At 43.5% G+C, this 22324-nt stretch overlaps 1 protein-coding gene across 1 annotated transcript in view; it reads left to right on the top strand.

The window, feature by feature from the left end:
* The window catches only part of KAZN (kazrin, periplakin interacting protein), a 216679-nt gene that overhangs the window by 35719 nt on the left and 158636 nt on the right, over positions 1-22324 (top strand). Inside the window, exon 2 of the mRNA XM_061369503.1 lies at positions 20821-20978. Within this exon, the coding sequence (XP_061225487.1) occupies positions 20821-20978 (158 nt within the window). The remainder of the gene's footprint in view (positions 1-20820; positions 20979-22324) is intronic.

The raw sequence follows: 22324 nt of genomic DNA, 5'->3' as shown, positions 1-22324 counted from the left end.
TCCTCCTTTCCACTTTCCACCCGGAGGCAGTGCTCTGTTCCACCTGCACTCATTTATTTAGTTAGTTATTTTGAAACTTAATGATCAAAGCATAAAGTTATAAAAAGGTGCTTCCCCCTTAAATATTCTTGCATAAATAATTCATGTGTGTGTGTATGCATCACTCATTGTCACATACAGCATCCTACGTTTGGGACTTGGAAGATGAAGAGATCATCCCTTGGCCTACCCAAATGTGAATTCAGACCTGAATTTCCTTTTTGTCCCTTTCAGTTTTCTTCCTCCACATTGGCAGGAATGAAAAAGCCCCAAATTATCTTGAATTTCTTATGTATAAAAATGCATTAATGATCAGGCAGTTTTATGCTGCTTGAGCTTGTTTGACCTTCGCAGATGTAGGAGTTCCACTGAGTTTTATTTGCCTGAAATGATAATAGAATATTCTGGAAAGTCATCATCCACCAACCGAGAAATACTCAATCTCTGAGTTTACATAATTTTAACCAGGAGAAGAATTTCACCTATTTGCTTTCCCATCTCAATGCCACATGGAAGCCACATCATTATTTCAGCTGTATGAGAACTGGTGTATCTATAATGAAACCAAGTTACTGAAAAATACCAGAAATTGGTTTTACTGAGTATAAAAGGAACCTGATTTTTGCCTAAACCCTTGTAGTGCTCTGTATGAATTCATGACTCCTCCTGCTTTTCTCCCCCCTCTCATTTGGGGGAACTTCAGAAGATGCAGTTGGAAGCAGAAGGAAGCCACATTCTCAGATTTCCATCCAAAAGGGTGCCCTTCTCCTTTTTCATCTCGTGTTTATTATTTTATCCCATCAAAGACACAAATGTCAGCTACTCCTGTTAGAGGAAAAGCAATGTGTAGGAGTAACCAAAGGGAGACAGGCTGGAGAGCTTTCTCAAGAAAGAAGTCTCATTGTTTGCTCCTTATCGACAGAAAGCAATGGTCACATCAAATGGAGCTGGGAATGGGGAATAATTAATTCCTCTGGCTGAAACTCTGTGTCATCTCTGCATGTGAGTAGGGGAGGGATGAAAGGCTTTGTCTCTCTGTTTTATTTCTTAAGGTTATTGTGACAACATCTTCCTCCTGCATATGCTCTGGGCTGCTGTAAAGCGCACCCAAACCTTGCCTCCCGTCAGTGACAGTCAAACGTGGCTTTTGGCACTTCTGTGCTTTGTGTGAAGCCAAAAAAAAGCCCCTCTCCCATCAGCAGTTGTCAAACCCACAGGTCTGAACTAAGTTGTGTGGATGGGATGATGGTTTTCCTCTTTGTTTCCCTTTCAAAGTGAAGAAGGATTACCTTGGCCGGGAAACTAAGTGGGAAGGGAATGGATACTCGTGCTTTTGTAGTCTTCCCTTGCTGAGCCAAAAGGAGGGTTTGCCAACAGGCAGAGAGATTTCAGTGCAGGTGCAGAGCAGTGGTTTGTCTTCTTCAGTATTATGTGTCTATGGATGGCCAAAACCATGTTCATTAAAGGAAGAAGCAGTTTGGGCTATACTGCATGTTGTAGAAAAAGCTTTTGTAATTTTTTCCCATGAATGACCTAATTTGAATGTCTATTACTTTTTCTTATGATAATTTAGACTATGGAAATAACTGCCATAGGGAGCATCTGCACTTCTGGTTTGTATTCTTTCTTACCTTTTTGTTTCTGAAGTGTTGGGTGCCTTACAGACATACAGGACAGAGCATGCCCCCTTGTGCTAAGCAAGGAGTGTTTGGTTTTACTCTATCAGTATTAACCCTACAAATGCCCCTGTACCAACATGCTTGTGCCTCTCTTCCCCAGATGAAAAATGAAATGCTGTGGTTTAGGGTACATTCCTAGCTCAGCTGCTATGTCCATGATGCACTGATCATTACATGCTAAGCACACACATTGCATTATGGGGATCACTTCCTCAAACCCTTTTAAGACCTTGCATGGGGGTCAGTAGAAGCTGTGAACTCTTCAAATCATGTTCTGAATAACTTCACATTTGCATTCATTTGCACTGATCAGTCTGTTATCACTGGATGAGTTCCTTGCTGCATCCCCATTTCACTCCTGGAGTTGCCATAGCAGGGTGATGGTGACCCAGGTTGGGTAATTTGTCCTTGTAATGATTCATTTATTGCTCTCTAGAACCCACTTCAGGAACACACTTAAATGTGCTTTCAAATGCTGTACTTACAAAGAATTAAAATAAGCACTTGTTTGAATGGTCTGGAGGTGGGGAAAGTTGTGCTAATCATACCTAATCATACTTTTCTTTACTGATATTAGTGATAAATGCTCCCACCTTACAACCTTTGGCTCAAAGTAACAATTGGAGATGAATAAAGTCAATAAGCAGAATCAAATACCATCAGTGTGTGATTCCTGATTAGATTTGACATTATGTTAATCATAGAGTCATAGAATCATAGAATAGTTAATAGCTATCTTCCAGAAACTCTGTCACATTGACAAAGCCTTTCCTGCTGGAATCTGCCTTTCAATTAGAAAACCATCCAAAAAGACTGAGTTCAATTCAAAGATCATTGTTTTGCTGGAGAACAACAGAGGAAAGTGCAGGATTTGGTGGATGCCTTTGATTTTCATTCGTAACCAAATGCAGAAGAAATATTGAGTAGAATGCTGCTCCACATGGGTAATAGTGCTGCAGTCAGTAGAGTTAGCTCATATATACATATAATATGTGTGTGTATGTATATATGTGTGTATATATATATATTTATGTATACACAGAATCCCAGCCTGGTTTGGGTTGGAAGGGACCTTAAAGCTCCTCCAGATCCAACCCCAGCCATGGGCAGGGACCCCTTCCCTTAGAGCAGCTTGCTCCAAGCCCCTGTGTCCAACCTGGCCTTGAACACTGCCAGGGATGGGGCAGCCACAGCTTCTCTGGGCACCCTGTGCCTATACCTACATATGTATGCAAGCCTTTACCAGCTGAGTTGTGACAGTGAAAAGTCCAAGTAAAGTTCTTCAGTTAGTACTAAGAATCTACACATTTTTATTTAAACCACATTGGAAATGGAATCTTGACTAAATAGGTTGAGAACAGTTGTAATGTGTTAACGTCTTGACTCTGGCCCAGTAAATACTTGGTTTAATTTGCATTTGTGAGAAAATCTTCCCATTACAGCTGCAGCAGAGTGTGAGCTGTGGAATGGGGTAGAGTTTTGGGACAAGGTTTTTACACCTTATTAGCACTGCTGGAAGGGAAAAGTACTTTAAAGAGCATTAAGGAAAAACAAAAAGTCGTTAAAAACATATTTGTCAGCTTCCAGAGATGCTAATGAGCAGAAACATAATGACATAAACAGCTTGCGATCCTCTCCTTTTCCAGGGAAAACTTTCGCCTCACATACTTCTTTCATCTTGGTATAGAAATGCACACTAATGAAGGTTCTTTTTCAGGACAGGAAGTACATGGAAGTATTTTATTTGAGAGTGGAAGATGTGGCAAAAAAAAATAAAAAGCCTGATGTGCATAGCAGCTCTTTTATTTTGTGTAACACATAAATGAAAGCCCTTTGGAAAAGCAACATGAGGCAGCTGTGGACAAACCAAAAGAAGAGGGAGGTCTAATACCTAAATGTTGGTTTTGCTGGTGGTGGGAGCACTGAGTCTGCTATTCCCTCAGCTACAAACGTTTTTAAGGCTGAGGAGCAATTCTGGGGGGAGGGAGGTTGTTTTTGCTTTTCATTAGCCTAATCTCATCTGAGTTTAATAGTGAGAACATGATAAACCTCATGTTCTTCTCATTAAAGAAACCTGTATCTATTCTCGTCTAGTTCAGCGTGTGCTATCTGCTGGCATTATTAAAGAGTTTATCATTTTGACTCCTGGTGCAAATCACAAAGGGGTTGGAAGGATTTGATCCACAGCTGCGGAACTTCTGAGGTGAATCCAGTGGACCCGTACATCGTAATTGGCACCTAAATGTGCTTTAGACAAATAGTGCCATGGATTGTGCAAGCAAATTACTTCTTGACCATGGCTACTTCACTGTATTAATTCATAGATTTAAATTTATCCTTTATTTTTGGCAGAATACTAATAGAAGTATTTTAAAGTGTAATTTTAAGCTATTTAGTTTGAAAGGTAGTAATTCAGTCAAAGGAATCAAAATCACAGCCAAGACAAACTTAGAAGGTGGTTTCATTTGTTGGGGTATAAAAGTAGTATCTGTGTAACTCAGACTGAGAACTACATCTGGTACAGGTTTTCCATTTGTATCAGGGGAAGAGCAAGGGTTGAATGCTGAAAATCTATTCAGACAGGCAATCTAAAGTGAGCTGACCTTTTCAAGCAAGGGAGCTTTCCAGTGTGCTCATACAGCCTATAGACGTACTTATCTTGCCTTTTTCTCACATTAACTTCACAACCTCTGATGATAACTTCATAATCATCAGCAAAAATGCCCTTTTAATGAGAAACATGAAGAACACATGTAGTCTGAATAATGGAATGAAAAATGGAATGTTGAAATTGCTGCACACGTATAAACTCTGTACCTTTTTCTACATGTAAGTGCAGTATTGACACCTCTACTCATTCACACACTGTGATGGTTCAAACAGCATCCGTCTCCCACCTTTCTGAGAGTGTCTTAAAAATCAGCTTTGAAATGTGGTTAAAATACACACTTTATTCCCATTGTGGTGGTTTCAGTCTGTGCTTATCTGCATATAAGATGTGGCTTTCCAAAACTGAAGTAGAGCAGTTCAAACCATTGCATGTTTCCAAGAGATGGGCTCTGAGAAAATAAAGAGCTACTTAGGGGTGAAATAAAGTAACAGCTGCTGTCAGCTACAATCAGAATAGAAATACTGCAAATGGGAGTTAAAAGCAAAGAGGAGGAGGAGCCTCCCAGCACCTCCTCTAGTCTCGCTGTCTGCTGTGCCACTAGTAAATCAGGAGTAACACCAAGGAAATGAGTCAACAGAGTCCCACAAATACGAACCACTCTGCAAGGGGAAAATCAAACTGTTGTAATATGTGAATCACTTCTTGCCCTCTGACTCTCTCTCAGTTTTGGGGTTTTTTTTTGTGTTGTGCTTTATGAGCTGTTTTTCAGTCGCTTTTTGGCCAAAGCAGTTCTCCTGCAGAATTGCAAAAGCAATTGCTACAGCTAAGGCCTTTGTAAACACCCACCATGGCAGCTCTCCATAACCTCATTAAGAGGCAGCTACAAGCCCAACACCTCTAAGGTGTCCAAAGAATCCTTTCTGGTCTTTGCTTTTCAATGGCTACCTTTTATATTCCCCTTTATCAGACTGAACAAAACACATCCTACAGCTGAGGCTATCGATAAGTGTTTGAAGATTTTCCTAGCTTGGGGTTTACTAGCAGAGAAATTTGGAGTTAATGGACCTGTATGCGATGCTGTTGCTAAGAAACCCTGGCTTGGCTCTGTAATGTCCTTTTGCAGTTTGGCAAGTGACTCCCGGATGGAAAAGCTTCTGTTTCAGCCCCTCTGCCTTGCCCAGAGGAGGGTCTGCTGCACTCACAGCGTGCCCAGCTCAGCCCCACTGCGCCCACCACAAAATGACATGGGAAGCCGATGTCCCCTGTTTTCTAACCACCTTCGCCTTGGTTTCTCAGCTCACAAACCTCCTGCCTGCCCTTCGCACATGCCTGTAGCAAATAATCTACTTCTTGTCTGGGATTTAAAGGTTCTCATGGCAGGGATTCTATTGCCGGCCTCACATGCCTTGTAGCTAGGAGATGTCATAACCTGGCTCGAGACAGAAGGACAATTTAAAAGCATAGCCCATCCACTTTACACTGTGATACGCAGTTTTCTTGTTGCCATGGCAAAGCTGGAAGGAAGAGCAGGGAGCTGTTCAGGTGAGGGAATGCTGCCTCGGTGGGCAGGCAGAAAATAGGTTTGGGGTTTTCTTTTTAATGGGGTGCAAAAACCCATGGGGATGAAACCACAGGCCTGTGCTGCAAGAATTCCCTTGAGCCACCACCATCTGTTGGTCTGAGATTTGTATGGGAGAGGCCAGGAAACCTGCACTAAACCTTCATGAGACTTCATTTGAAGGACTGAGTTTTGTCCCAGTAGAGACACTCTGGGTGTGCTGTTTGACACTAGGCAAGCAACATCATTCCTCTGGCTTTTCTATTCTGTCTGTGATGTCTGGTATGTGTGTGGAAGGAAAACACTGGAAGCTGGGGAAGAGGGTGGGCTTTTGAAAGACCAAGGGTCCTTTTTATGTTAGGGTTTCCCAGTGCTTTCTCTTCCCCAAGCTGGCAGAGCAGCCCTTTGGGTATCTGGAGCACTTCACCCAGTCATTGCTGACTCAGCTCGTGTTGGGTTGACCTTCTGTGAGCCTGAAATCATTGTGAGACAATGAGGAAAAGCAGTGCTTAGGGGAGACACATCATTCTGTGTTACATCAGCATAGAGAAGGATGAAGTCCACCAAAGACTCTGAAGTTACTCTGGTGAGAGTAGAGGTGGTCTGGAGCTATTCAGGAGGTAGTTTCTGACTTGCACAGGTCTGAGCATATAATATTTTACATTGCTCTTGAGCTCTAGCAGCTTTGGTGCTGATCTCACTCTGACTTTGTAATAGAGTAAATAAACCTCCTGCCCTGTGTGGTCTTAGCCTCACCCCTTGCATCTTCTAAGAACACCCTAAAACATGACACCAAAATTAGTTTATGGAGCTGTATTATAATTTTCTTCTCTTTCTGTTTTTCTGGTCATAATTAACAGGGACACTTTCTGTCAATCAAGTGTCAAAATGAGATGCTTTCCCTTCACCCGTCAAAATGCTTGTGCCTAAGAGAATGTTTGTTCCCTGAGGCAGTTGCCAGGGGAGAAGACAGAGATGGTCCCAGGTTATTAACAGGGTGAATTAGCTTTTCATGTTAAAGCTGCTGTTCAAGCATGTTTGGGAGCCTCAGGAAGATGAAAGGCCCTCAGAAACTCTAAGGTATTCTCCCTGCCAGCTGAAAGAGTCTCACACAGGGGAAGAAGGTTGGAGCTAGAGCTGCTCAGCATCCAAAAAGTGAGACTTTAGACTGTGTTGATCAGCTCCAGGGGGTTGCAGGGTGGACTGGCTATCAGGGCAGTGTGAACATGGCAGCAAGTAACAGTGCTTCCAGGTGCCTTATTTGAAGGCATCTCCTGCCCATTGAGAGCTGGGCACCTGAAATCACTGCCCTCTTTGACTTGCACTGTCACAAGTATTTAAGCTCCATCCTCAGAAGCAAGTTAGATGTGAAATGCCACAGTTGCTCCAAGATGCAGGAGCCAAAGAACAGTGGGTGTGTTTAGAAATGAAGTAAGTCTCTGAGTCACTTCAGGGGTTTGAGCTTTTTAATCAAAACCTTTTCCTTTTACCTGATACTCTGTGTTATGGAGGAAAGCGTTTTTATTTCTCTTCTGCTCTGCTGCTGTTGTGGTTTTACCTGCTTCACACACCACTGGGGTACTGCAGTGATCTCACCTTTTCAAGTGCCTGCCTGCAGTCCGAGCTCCTTGCTTGGACTTGGCACAGGAACATGACTGTTGGAAAATCCCAGTCCTTCCAAGCACCGCTTGCAAAGTTCTGCTTCCCCAGTTTCATACTGGTGGCAGTTACTCCTCTTGTCCTTTATTAAAGTTTCATTTCATTGCCTTGCCAAACAATCTTGCTGCAAAGGCTACGGATGAAAGCGAGGAAAGGAGGTTAATGCAATATGTTATCCCTGTCGACAGGGATATTTGTTTTTTTCCTGCTTTCCCATTGCTAAAATAAAGGCCACCAGTGACTGTTTACACATGCAGTGTAATTTAGGTATAACATATGGGGTCGGCCATGAAGTCAAGGTTCAAAGCTCAATCACAAAACCTAAGAAAGTCAAACCAAGGAAGGCATTGTCTTCTGAAGCTGGGGAAAGTTCAGAACAAATCATTTGTCCCCTGGTCAGCAACAAAAAAATGCACTTGGTTCCATGAGGATTTAACATTATGAAGTGCTCCTGAAAATCCCATTCATTGCAATGGAGATAAAAGCACCTTAGCAGAACATCTAGAAAACCTGATAAATAAGAAGTAATAATTCCAACTTAGACAAACATTTGGATATGTGTAATTCATATTGAATGCTCTAGTATTGAATGTTCCTCTTTGTTGGGAATGTCATCTTTCTGACAAATGATGGTGCTCAGGTAGAATGAAACATTGCTGAAAAGGAATGCAGGTGCCCACAATTCTGTTAAAATGCCATCCTGAACACAAGAGGAGGATGTGCTTAAACATCATCAAGACTTGAATGTCCTCTGAATGAAACATCACAGTTGACATACATTTAAAAATACAAACCCCTGCCAAACACAGTTTAACACATTTCCTGCTATCCCTTTTTACCTCTGAGTTAGGAGCTATTCCAAAACTTATCATCAGATCAGTTGAGAAAAGGAGTAGCAATTTGCCCTTGAACTGGGCAGCTGCTCCAGAGTCATCCCTTGGTCCCTTTAATGTACACAGAAGCTTCAGGTGCCTTTATTCTGGCTCTGAATCACAAGCCTCTCGTGAACCTAAAGCAGGATTCATGCTAATGTGTTTGTTGCAGAGAAGTGTAGAAAAAGGAGCTTGTATTTCCTATCTATTATTTTTAAATAAAAAAATAATTTTAAAGACAATGACATGTCCTGCTTTTAAAGATGACAAAATCCCATTTTCTGGAAAGCTGGGGCCTGTCAGTTGTTCTGATTGCTTGACTTACACTTGAGTCACTACTTCTTACTTAGAGTCGTTTGAATCTGTGGATACAGACATAGTTGATCACAGGATAATATTCTTCACTAAGAATACTTTCTTGCTGCATTTTATAGACATAGTTAACAGAAATAACAACTTTAAATACTGGTCTGAAAGTTCTGTTTTATTCTAGAAGCAGTTTGTTCAGTTCTGTGCCCATAAAAATAAATGACACACTGAAGAGCTGTCTTGAATGTGAAGTTTTGCTTCAAAGATGCAATCAGGGTTATTAAATGCAGAATATAGTCTCATTTTAACTCAGTTGCATAGATGTATTTCTAGACACTTATTTTTATCCCACATGAATAGCGTTGGTGATCTTGGCTGTAGTGGTACAATGGGCAGTAATTGACACAGTAATGTCAAAATTGCCTAAATTACAAATAAGCCAAAACATCCATGGAATTGTGCATCCGTAGAGGATGTTCTTCCAGGAGCTGAATAGTTTAAATGACTAAAAGAAGGCCTGGATTTCTAGGTCCGCAAACCCAGGTAATGTTATTTCCTCACCTCATGGATTAATGGGCTTGGATGAGAAGGAAATGCAGTACTAAAGCAATGAACAGGCAGGAGTTGACAGCGTGTGGCTCTGCTGGCAGTATCAGAGCAGATGCAGCATCTGGTGTGGACCCCAGTGTCACCTTTCTCTGCAGCAGGAACCAAATCCCACTCCCAGGCTCTCAGAGACAGCTGCTTTTGTGTGAGTTCCTTGATAAAACTTGACCCCCTGATCCTCTATACTCAGCTGAGGTTTATCAATCCGTGTTGCCAGTGTTTGAATTTTAGCTTTTTATAATGCTCTGCCAATACAGGTTGTTTTTTTAAGAGGGAACTGCTAAGCCACGCATTTTCTTAGTGTCACATCTTATGGTTTAAGCAGCAGAGATGCTCAAGGAGGCAGCTGTCAAGAAAATTTAAATACTTGCTTAAACACTATCCTCCATCCCTTCTTTCAGCTATGAAGAGCAAATATAGACATTCAAGCAGAGATTTGCAGGCTGCCAGTTTTCATGACTTTAATGCAAGCCTTATAATTGTTGACATTTTTTCTTACGTGACAATTCTGTTGGGTTTTGTTGTTGGTTTGGGTACTTTTTTTAGGTTTCTAACATTTCTGGTTAAGAGAAGCACCATCTTAAGGGTGAAACAAAGATCTCAAGAGCTGATGTGAACAAACCCAGTTTGTTTAATTTGTACATCTTGGTTTTTAAGCCAGTTTCAGGATTTTGGGTGACCCTCTTGGATTATTGCAACGCCAGGAGACTGGCAAGACAATATTAATCTCTCAACAGTCAGAAAAAGACCTAAATCTACTTTCACTCTCTTCCAGATGTTTGCTGGGAAACACATCAAGCTCAGTTGTCTTTAACAATTTCAGTTCATTCAAACCCCAGAAATGCCTATGCTTTGTTAAATGCCTTTCAGGAAGTGTTTTCTTACACCTTTGGCACCAAGAAGATAGAGCATCCTGTTTGCACCAGGAGCTGCTTGTTAAACCATGATTCCTAATCAGTAGTTGTATGGCCAGGAAAAACCAAATGAGTCCCTCATCAGTGGTGGCATCTTGCCTTTATGGCTTATGATGTTTCCATGGACTGCAGAACTTGTATTTACAGATGGGAAACTGGAGCTCTAAGGGTTTAGGTGATCCATCCAAGATCCTGGAGCCAATTTTGGGCAAAGTAGGAGCCAGTCCTCCTGTAGCCCAGCAGCACCATACCACTGCCTGTATGCAAGCACAGATGGGTATTGTTCCTCTGAAGTCAGCTCATAGCAGCTGGATATCTGGCCCATGATGTCGTTGTGTTGGCATACGTAATTTCTGTTGTTCACTTCCTCTGTATCTAAATAAAGTAGCTATTGTTTATGAACTAAGTCACAGAATTAGCTAAAGAGGCCACGTAAAAATGACTGCTCAATAGAAACAAGGAAGTAGCAGCTGTAAGGCCACCATGCCTTGTCCAGCTTTGGAAAGGGTTTGTCAGTTCATGCTAAATGCAAATGGAGTTTCTCTTGCAGAAGTTGAATGTACTGCTTTGGCATCATGCCTCCTGTATTTCTCCAAGTCTGACACTGTTCCTGGCCTGGCAGTTTGTAGCTCTCTGGGGAGTTAAACATCTCAAGTACTTCTGTAAATAACAACAGTCCAGCTCTAAAGGTTGGTGGAGCAGCCGTAGGCTCTTTCAGCTCTAAAGCACTACTGAAAGCAGGAGTACCCCATCGCTGGCTGCTTTACTCTGTGCTCTGACCTGGGCTCCCCATCGTAAGCATGATAAAACATAAAAACGTAGCAGAGGAATTTATTTTCACTTGGGGGTTTTCTTTTAGGGTGAGTAGTAATATTTTTTATTACTCTAACTAGTACAGCTGGGAGGGAAGAAGCAAGTTTTTAGGCATGGCATCACTTCTGCAGCTCGCCGGTATCCTCGTAGCTGGGAGACTATTACCCAAAAAGAAATGTTTCTTTTCTAAATGATCCCTGGCAGTATTTTAGCTAAACACTGGGCCTTTTAATTTGTAAAACATTGGCCAAACGCTGGTTCACTTCAGCTCACTACCGGGAGGCAATAGCTGTGATTTAGACATGAAGAAACTGAGGCAAAGAAGAAAAATCCTTTCCAAAGGGCTGAGAAAACCCCCCAGAAAGACACAGCAAAACCCAACAGTTCTTCTCCTGGGTACATAATCTCTGGAGGTTTAGAACAAGAGGTAGTTTCTCCAAGGAGAATATGGACGCTGTCCTCATTGTATGGTTCTCAAACTCTCATCCCTTTTCTACTCTACTAAAACACATGCTTTTTGATGGTGGTAGTGAAGGAGTGTAATGAGAAAATACAACATTTGTTTTGGTGTTACTGGATTTGAAGCATATCCATGCTTTTAAGAACAGACGAAAATTGTTGTTTTAATTGAAATAGTTAAAAGTTCAACTTTGAAAGAATTTTCTACACCATTAAATCAAAGGTGTCAATGAAAAACTTTGATTATTCAAGAGGTGCCACGGCTCCACAGAGCTCCACTTCTTGATGTCATTTTTCATTTCCCAACAGGTCAGATTTGTAAGGAGAAACCAATAAGCTGAAAAAATTACCAGCTTCATTTCTGAGCGTGTTTTCCTCTGGCACTTGAAGGGCATTTAGTGGTCTGATGGCTTGCTTTTGCAGCTGGGAAGCTCTGAGTGCAGCTTTTTGCCAGTTACACACAAAACATTTGCAGCCCAAAGAGGCCAGCTCGTTAGTAATTACTGTAATGAGTCCTTCACAGTGTTTCTCTGAAAGGTGATTGAGCCCTAATGCAGACACCAGATATTTTTTGTTCAGTTAATGGTGTGGTAAATTATTCCTGGGAGGGGGCTCATTGAATGCCTCCTTTGAAACAAGTTAAAGAGCACAAAAGAAGGGAAAAGCTGTAGGTCTCTTCTTACCAGGAGCAGGAGAAAATATTTATGGAGTGTTTCAGATCTAGATCTTCCCACTGTTTCTACAAACTGGGACAAGCTGGGTCTTCTAAAGAGCGACTGGCACAACCAAATGGAAGGGGCAGATGCTGCAAGGTTTATTTTCCAGCTGCAAAGATGTGGGACAGTGTGGATAATGGAAACCAGGCTCTGTTTGCTCACAGAGCTACTGCATTGTGATCCCCATGGTCAGGGCCTTGCAGCTTTGTACATCAGCTTCTCTTCTTGTTGGAAGTGAGAGGTGTTAAACCCGTACAAGAGAAGGGGGAATGATCTTCATGAGCTTGGCTTTTACAAAGGGAGAGTTCTGCTGCTGTTGAGTGAATGAATGAAATGATGTGTCCAAACTCAATTAGCAGATGCTACAGTCGGGGAGGCTTCCTAATCATTCATCAGGTAAAAAGCAACTGTTGCAAGTGTTGCATGTCCTTTTTCGTTGCATCCAGCAATAGGTCCATCAGCCAACCTCAGTAATGCAAACAAGGATGGGCATTATTTATAATCTAGCTCTAGAAAGGTCTTATTTTTATACGCTGAATGTGTCTATGTGCTCTAACACTGAAGTGCCCTAAATTTCCATGCTTCTGTGCACAGGGCTGCTTGTATATTCATCCTGAAGTCAGGATTTGGAGCTTTCAGAAGAACGCTCAATTTGTCCCAAACCCGTTGCGGACAGAAGCTGTCATTGCCAGGGGGATGAGGGAGTCTTTGAGAACCAGCTGTGATTTAGAGGAAGGAGAAAACATGCTGTTCACCTGTGTGCAGTCTCTCCATGCCCTTAGTGTCCCACATCTGTGGGTTGCCCAGGCAGCAGAAGGTGAATCCTTGTGCTTGGTGGCCTCTGGTTGGTGTGTTGGTATCACCTACCTCATTGCTGAGAACATTGCATAAGCACTGTGGCCAAAATGCTGTGGAAATGAAAGCTCAGAGCAGCAACAGGCTAGATTTTCCTCTTTACAGTTTTGGTGAAAAGTGAGTGCATTTGGAGAGATCCTCATTGCGAGTGAGACCATTATTCTTGGGACTGAAGTTGCACAGAAAATTATTATTTTATTATAAAAAGAAAGTAAGAAATGTAGTCAAACGTCTCAGCAAAGCAGGTTTAACTACTCTTCAAAAAGAGGAATCCACTGTGATTTAGAATGTGGGAGATGCTGAAATCCTCGCTGAAAAGCAGCTGGGCACTTCAGGTGCCCTGCATGCTACAGACACCTGGGGCTGACTGGTGCAGTGCTGCAGATCATAGAATCAACCAGGCTGAAAAGAGCTTTAAGGTCGTCAATTCCAACCATTCCCCAGCCCTGCCAAGGCCACCACTAACCCATGGCACTGAGGGTGTGTGAACACTTGCAGGGCCGGTGCCTGCAGCCCTGCCCTGGGCAGCCTGTTCCAATGCCTGAGCACCCTCTGGGGCAGGAATTGTTCCTCAGCTCCATCTAACCCTGCCCTGGTGCAGCTTGAGGCCGGTTCCTCTTGTCCCATCCCTTGTTCCTTGGGAGCAGAGCCCAGCCCCTCCTGGCTCCATCCTCCTGTCAGGCAGGTGCAGGCAGCCATCAGGTCCCCCCTGAGCCTTCTTGAAAATAGAATGGGGAGAGCTTGTAAGGGAAAAGACTGAAGTGCTTTGAATATGTTTTTCCCTCTGCAAAAACAATGCCTGGGATGTTATTCAAGTAGCTGTCCAGTGATATTACCCAAGAACTGCCCACACACATCACTCCTCTTGCTGGACAGTCACACATCAGCAGGTGAGGTTGCCCTGGCAGCCTGTGGCTCTAAGGGCTGCTCTGTGCTCAGCTGGGGTGGGTTTTCGAAGGATCTGTGCACACTGTGTGGCTTTTTAGTTTTCTCTCTGAAACCTCCAGTAATGCCTGTGAGTGCTGACTGCTTACAGAGGAGTCCAGTGTCTTCTTGACTTCTTCCAGTGTCCTGACTCTTCTTTCACAGCAGAGTTAGCCAATAAGCCCAAGAATCCTTACACAGCATCCCCTGATAAAATCATGATTATGTCCATCCTTTTTCATTTAGTCACTCCTGCTAGCAAGAATTGATTTTAGACTCTGATGACTTTTGTCAGTAGCTCTCAGAATAAAGTATCAAAGGCTTATTTTATTTTGTACTCATCTGGGCAGTAGCTGGAGTGTATAAAATGGGGTCTCCTGGAGCAACTTCACTGCTTCAGCCTCTTCCTTGAAGTAGGCTTTGGAGCAAGTGTATTTTTCCCCTCATCTCTGACAGAAAGCAATTTCCTTCCTCCCCTGCACATCCTTCAGGCTCTGGTGGTTCATGCCCTGAAGCACCCTGCAGAAAAACAACTTTGTTGACCTGTTCCTGCTTCTGGGGTTGGCAAATGGTCCTCACCTGAACCTCCCCAATGCAGCACATCACCTCTGATAGGTGATGGAACCTCTCTAGTGAGGGATACTGCTTCTGAAACACACCATTTTCTCTCTTCTTGTAGGTGATGTCAAAGCACCAGTGGAGCATTGCTCTTGTTTCTTTGCCCGCAAAATTGTTCTTTGCAGTGAGGAAATGGCAAGATTGGAACGGGAAAAGCTGGGAAGCTGACAGGGCTTTGATAGCTGTAACTTTTACCTCACTGGTTGTCTCACTCTCGCTTGCAGCATTACTGATGTGTTACCAGCCTGAAGCCAAGAGGACTGATACAGCAAGGGAAAATTGTCATTCTTTTGTTCTTTCTTTTCTTCTTTCTTTTTAGGGGATCGGGAGTCTCAGCTGAGCGTGCTAGTGTTTAGATCTGAGGTTCATAATCTCATGTGTTTGGGGAGAACTTGCTGGGTCTGGTTGAAGTGTGGCTCAGCAGAAATGTTTAAAGCTGAACTGTGGTGGTTTAAGGCCAGGCCGTTAGTCAAGCACACAGTCCTCTCGCTCACTCCCCCCCTTTCTTTCCCGGAGGGACGGGGAGGAGAATCCAAAGAAGGTAACTCCCATGGGATGAGATAAGAGCAGTCCGGTAACTAAGGTATAACACAAATCACTGCTGCTGCTACCAATGTTAATAATGATAAGGGAAATAACAAGGGGAGAGAATATGATACTACCTGTTGATACCCAGCCTGACCGAGCAGTGATCCAGCCCTTCCGGGTAACTCCCAGTTACATCCCGGGCATGACATGCTATGGTATGGAATACATCTTTGGTCAGTTTGGGTCAGGTGTCCTGTCCCTGCTTCCTCCTGAATTCCCCTCCTCCCTGGCAGAGCATGAGGCTCACAAAGTCCTTAATCAGAGTAATCATTACTGAGCAGCAACTAAAACCATCGGTGTTATCAGCGCTGTTCCCAGGCTGAAAGTCAAAACCACAGCACTGCACCAGCTACTAAGGAGAAAAATGACTGCTACTGCTGATCCCAGGACACTTAACTCTCCTTCTCACTTACGCTTTTAGTGGGCACAAGGCAGGAAGTTCCTCTTGACTTAAATGAGAAAAATACCTTCTGCTTCTGAGAAGTGCCCTCTGGAAGATGGACTGCAGACTGACACAGGGCATCCAGAAAACCAGGGTCAGAAATGGTGTGGTGTTTTAGGCTTCTTTGGTGTTACCTTGTGTGTAGGCTGGAGAGTTGGAAATGCACCTTCTGCTTTCATGAGGAAGACTCATCTGCTTTTATTTTCAAATACAGTTTGCATTGCCTGCATTGCTCTGCTAAGCAGAGTTTGAACACAGGGCTATGGCAGATGCTGTTAAAGATCAGAGCAAGTCAAATACTCATCTGCTTTTTCCACCTTCTCACTGGAAAATAATTCTTCTGATTTCTCTAAACCAAGAGAATTACAAATGAGACAAGCATTTGCCCCCCAGAGCTTAATGTGCCACATATTGCTCAAACAGCACTAAACTTCTTAAAGGGAAAGAGAAGAAATATTGGAGAATATGGAGCTACTGCTTCAGATAAGATTGGTATAACTTCAGATAACCTAAATTTTGTGTGGATTGAATTACTTTAACATCACAAAGATGGAAGAACTGCTCCACGTACCCATTCCTGGTCACAGTCAGTGTGAATCTGGCAGGAAGCCATTAGCTCAAGGAGGAGAACTCTGGTATACATTCATATTACTGAAAGCAGATGTGGGCTTCTGGCTCAAGCCAGAATTTCAGGGGATAAAGGAATTTCTCTGTCTTCAATTCTGCATTGGTCAGAAAGGATGGGATAAATAAATACTTGTGTTGGGAAGATGGCTTTCAGGACTGACGTGTCTGATAGAGATGCTAGTGCAGCCTAGGAGTGATAAGAAAATTAAATCTGCTGCTGCCTGCATGTAGCCATATACCTGCTGCAATTGTGTATGGGAAGCCTACAGCTTCATAGAATTATAGAATGGTCTGGATTGGAAATGACCTTAGGATCATCCAGTTCCAACCCCCTGCCATGGGCAGGGACACCTCACACTAGACCATGTCGCCCAAGGCTCTGTCCAACCTGGCCCTGAACACTGCCTGAGGGTTTTGAGTGTTGGCTGGTGTGAGGACATACAGTTCCAGAATGATTGCTTCATGGTGACTTGGAGAAACTCAGCTCTCCTGTATCCACAGCAGAGCATTGCTGTCAGGTACCTCTGGCTTCGTGTGCATTAATGCATGAGGAGATGGTTGGTTTACAAGCATGATGGTGGCCTGGCTTGTGATATGCGATAGCGTGTGATGTACATAGGTCTCCCCCTTCAGTAGAATTATTATGTTGTCAAGACAGGTCTAAGCTTTTGCTTGCAGGCCATCAAATTCTTGGTAAAACTGATTTTGGGAAGTGAGAAGTGCTGGAGAAATCCTTGTGTGCCTGTGAATGGAGGAATGCTAAGCCCTGGTTTTCTTTCTTTCAAGAAATAAAAATTCTCTAAGGCGGCAAAAGCTTTGTGTGGCTTTTGGTTCCTCACTTCCCTTTTCGTTAGAGGGGAGAAAAGAAAATCACATCAGCACCACCCTCTGCGCTGGAATGAATCCTTCTGCCTGACTTGCAGAGATGTATAATAGAAATGCTGACAGACCTTTATTTATAATGGTGTGAACAAACCCATGCTAATGGGCCTCAGAAAAGAGAAAGTGCTTAAACTTTTAGATGCCTGAGTATGGTAAATGGATGCGGAGACTTTCCAGAGGAAATGTTGTCCCTGACATTGGTGCAGGATGTGTGTGTTGTCAAAATACACCCAGGAGGACACCAGGAGCCAACAGGCAATGCAAGGACCCTACTGAACAATTAGCACACCCACAGGCGAGGTATCCCTTCCCATGGCAGGGATATGGAACTGGATGATCTTAAGGTCCTTCTCACCCCAAACCAGTCTATGATTGTATGATTGCAGTTTTATGTCTTCATTTGCACTATGTGTACCCACGAGTTCCACTTCTGTCTCCCTCTGTTCCAATGGATCATGCATCTTGAGTGAAAGCAGGGACTGATGGTGGATCTGCTGCTTGGTCCCCCCAGTCTGGGAGTTGCTGACTACGTGATGAGGGAGGATTTGTGGCACAGGTGACTTTTGCCTGCATGTTATCAGCAAGTTTTGCTCTGGAGAGCAGCACTGAAATGTTTTGGCTGGGGGCAGTGTTTCTTGAAGGCTCCTTCATCTTCTTGTTTTGTTCAGCTGTAAATGAGGTATTGACGTACTGAACTAAACAAAACCAGCCTGTATGGAATTGTCAGTAAGGGCTCTTTATCTTGTCCAGTTTAACCTCAGAGGTAGAAAGCAAGAGAGAAATACATTTGTAAAACTGGGACGGGAGAGTGTGGGAGGAAAATGCAGCTTTTAGGCATGTGCTCTGTAATCACTGCAGTGCAGGGGGAGGGCAGCATGAGATGCATCCAAGCCCTCAGATCTTTCTGGCAATGACCAGGACTGAGTACTATGGAAGAGACCCAGATGTCACACAGTCAATATGATAAACTGTGCAGAAAGAAACTGTGATATTGGAAAAACTTCCCAAATGTGTTGATGGTCATGTGTTACTTTACTTAAATTGTAGAATCAGACTGGTTTGTGTTGGAAGAGACCTCAAAGCTCATCCAGCTCCAACCCCTGCCACAGGCAGGGACCCCTTCCACTGGAGCAGCTTGCTCCAAGCCCCTGTGTCCAACCTGGCCTTGAACACTGCCAGGGATGGGGCAGCCACAGCTTCTCTGGGCACCCTGTGCCAGCGCCTCAGCACCCTCACAGGGAAGAGCTTCTGCCTAAGAGCTCAGCTCAGTCTCCCCTCGGGCAGGTTCAAGCCATTCCCCTTGGCCTGTCCCTACAGGCCCTTGTCCCAAGCCCCTCTCCAGCTTTCCTGCAGCCCCTTTAGGCACTGGAGCTGCTCTAAGGTCTCCCCTTCAGGAGCCTTCTCTTCTCCAGGCTGCCCCAGCCCAGCTCTCTCAGCCTGGCTCCAGAGCAGAGCTGCTCCAGCCCTTGCAGCATCTGACAGTCAGAAGAGGAACATGACCAGCTTAGTACACTATCCACCCCAGTGATATACTTGTCACTGTGCTGGTTTGCTGTACCTTGAAGGTGCCATGGCTGCAGGACTCAGTAGCTTTTATACAGAGGGAGCAAGCCTCTTTTGCTGGGTGGAACAACTTGCAAACCTGAAATTCTATGTTTGGCTCAGGCTAAGAATCCCAGTGCTGTCCAGGCTGCTGGGCTGCAGTCTCTATGCTTTCCCAGTGCCTGTGTGTGACCCACTGCCACCCTAAGCCCATGTGCTGTATGCTTGGGAAAGCTGAAGCTGGTTCATTTAGTCATTGCAAAGCCCTTATCTTGAATATGATTGATGGTATGGTTTACAATGGAGACATCATCACAGTGAGCCTCAAATACCTTTTCTATTAGTGGTGATGTACATGAATACCCCAAGCCTGGGAAATCCTCCCAATCCCCCATAAAATGTATTTTCAGTAAGGAGGATTCTGTCCTTTCACTCTTGCATTTTGGAGACACCTGGTTTCTGTTATCAACCTTTGTCTGGGGAAGATTTGTTCTTGAATGAGTATGGCTTCTGGCTAATCTCTACTACTCTGAATCCTGTGGTAAGATCTTCTTTGGACAGAACTAGGTCGAGTGTATTTCAGTTGCCTCGTGTTCTTAAAATCACTCTGTCAAAAGAGTCCTAAATAACTCATTGCCTTATTCACAAACAGCCTGATCAAATCAGGCTTTGCAGTATGTACAGCTGGAGCACAGTTCAGTGTGTGTGACAGTGATGTGTTACTTTGAGCTGCAAACTTATCAAAGGGCTTCGCTGCATCAACCACTGGCAGGAAGAAAATACACTGACCAGTTACTGGAGCCTCATTTGCTTAATGAGCCTACAGTAAAATGAAAACTCCAGCCTTGGGATAGATTAAAAGCAATTTGCATGGTAGAGCTTTCAAATCTGTAGCAAAGCAAAGCTTTTCATTGGGCAGAAGAAACATATTTTGTCATTAGTCTTGGTATTACAGCCTGTGTAAACTGCAGCATCATAAAGTGCGTGGAATTGCTGGAGGACTCCTGTGAGCCGTGGAGCTGGTGATTTCTGCTATGCATGACTGGGAGCAGAATCCCATGCATAATACCTGGGGCTTGACCCTGGGAAGGAGGATTTAAAAGACTAACAGTGTTTCAATGACCTATAACTGAATAAAGTAAATGACCAGTATTTTAGTTGTTTGTCTTGCGCTCTGCAGACCCTAGGTAACAAAAAGACGGTTTTTCTGGCTTCTGCCTTCATGTAGTCTCGAGTTGTGGGTTCCAGCACACTGCAGGGAGCAGGTTTCTGAGCTGGGAGCCAGGAGACCTTTTTTTTCTTACTTTAACTCTAGCAATGAGCTGTTACTTGGCAATTTATTTCTTCCCAGCTATACACTACAGCTGCCATATCCTAGGAGACAAGGCTTATGGGTGGCTTCTTCACAGAAAGGATCTTTAGTTTCAACTGACTTTTATGAATGCCAACATGGGACAAACTTATGAAAAGTATTCTTTGTAACCAACTATTCCGTTTCAGAAATTTTCAGTGCAACTTGTTCCCATCCATATATTCCCTTAGCTACTACTGGGATATAATCTTAAATCTTAGAGTTAGCTTTAGATGCACGTGTACCTATTGGTTATTTATAATTATTGATCCTTAGAGCAATAACTCAGTACTTTCATAACCCTCATGCCTGCTGCAGCATGCATTTACTATTGAAAATACAATTTTGGTGCTGCAAAACCATATCACATAGGGAAAACTGACTGGATGTGACTTGGCTGGGAGAGCACTGAGACTGAGGTGCTTGGGTTCTAATTGAGTCTGCTTGATATCTGGAAGTAACCAAAAATTAACACTGTAATGTTCACTTAGTGTTACCTCTATAGTATTAATTTAGACTGTATCACCTTGTTGCTGTTGCTGCAGGTCTCCATCAGTATTGGACTTAATGGCAGTCACTGGTCTTTACCATGCCTTTGATGGCATTCTCAGCAGAGAGGGAAAGGGAGGTCATGGGCACCATTTTCCAGCTACACCTTTCCAAAGCCGGTTGTATGGGTTCTCAAACTGAGAAATGGTGTCGGCTCCTTCCAGCACAGTTTCATTCCCTTTTTGCTTTCCCTCTCTGTCTTTGCAGCTGTGGAGTCGCTTCATTCCTTGAATGACCAGATCTCCCATTTCATCGTCAACAAGTCAAAAACACTGGATGAAGATGAAGATGCCTTTTTGCCCAGCGAGAAGGAATCTCTCAAAAATGCCATGATGTTGATGAGGCACCTTCTTATGGATGCACAGGTAGGAAATCAATAAACTCCCATTTGTTAGGACACAAGGAAGGCACATTACATAGATCCAGAGGCAGTACATCATTTTCATGGGCAGTTTTACCAGTGGAAAACATTAGTCCCTCACTCTTGTTTAAAACTGTCTTTGGCTCCTGAAATCTGCAGCTGTGTGAAAGGCCTCTCAGTGGTTGGAGCATGTTGCTTGGGATGGGCCTGGATCTCAGATTTAGGGTTGAGCATTGCTCTGACGTTTCAGGAGGAAAATGAAGCAATACCCATTGATGGGAATCCAGCATCAGCCCTAGCAAAAGAAAGTCATTTTGCCACTGAGCATCTGTGCTAAATGCCAGTTTTAGAAGTGCCAGACACATAACTGAGCTGTTGGTTTAGCCATGCTCTGAAACGCCAGTTAGAAGTCATGAAACAATGTGCAGATGTTTCTTTGTGCCTCTGCTGCTTTGACATAAAATCTCTGCAGGTTTCCTGCATTCTCGTGTGCTTCCTTCATCCTATAAAAAAGACCCCTTTGAAATATTCAGTATATATATTCCCTTTTGGTCTTTATTTGTAAAGCCTGGATGGAAAATGGCAGCTTGTAGTGGAGGGATGTTTTGGAAACAGGGTGTTCTCCCTCCCTTTCTCTTCTGGTAAGCCCTAAACCCTCACAAAGCAGGTCTGAGACTGTCCTGAGCTCTCCAGAGCTGGGATCACACAGTTTGGCCCCCACGCTAGGACCACTCTCATGGGGGATATTTTGGTCTTGTGAACATCTTATTGGTATTTCCCATGTTGCAGTTTATGCTCATTGCCTCTTGATAAATGTGTAACAAGCAAATAGAAGAGGAGGATATTATTCCTATAAGGTTTAGCAAAATAATAATCTTCAGAGTTTTCCTGATTGCTATCCTGTGCTAACGCTGCCTTGCCGTTGCAAGTATCAGCACTTGTCAGTGCTGGTAGTGTTACTGCAATTACCAGTGCTCCTTTAAGCAATGCGACCCCAGAGCCCAGGTTCCTGTCACTTGCTGCCAGCACTTTACAAGTGTCCAAATGGAGGATGCAAGCAGAGAAAGCTATGTATTTTTGTGTTTTACTCCCATATCCTCCCATGTGGAGTCTGGTGGTTCTCTTATCTGTTTCTCTCACTTTCAAAGCCTTTGGTTCTAATTACTTTGGCTGGTAGAGTTCTTGGTGCATGCAAGAAGTGGCCTGGGGATCCCTGCTATTAGTGGCATATGTGTTTTAATGTTGGATATATTTGCACGGGGAGTCAATCCAGGCTGTGGAGGCTGTGGAATGCACAGCGAACCATTACAACTGTGCTCAGGGTTTCATTTCTATGAGTATGGTGTTTAT

The sequence above is a fragment of the Neopsephotus bourkii genome, unplaced genomic scaffold (assembly GCF_033783945.1).
Source record: "Neopsephotus bourkii isolate Nb327-2 ecotype Australia unplaced genomic scaffold, CSIRO-AGI_Nbou_v1 NB_1500, whole genome shotgun sequence".
Lineage (NCBI taxonomy): Eukaryota > Metazoa > Chordata > Aves > Psittaciformes > Psittacidae > Neopsephotus > Neopsephotus bourkii.
This window is presented reverse-complemented; position numbering and strand designations above follow the sequence as displayed.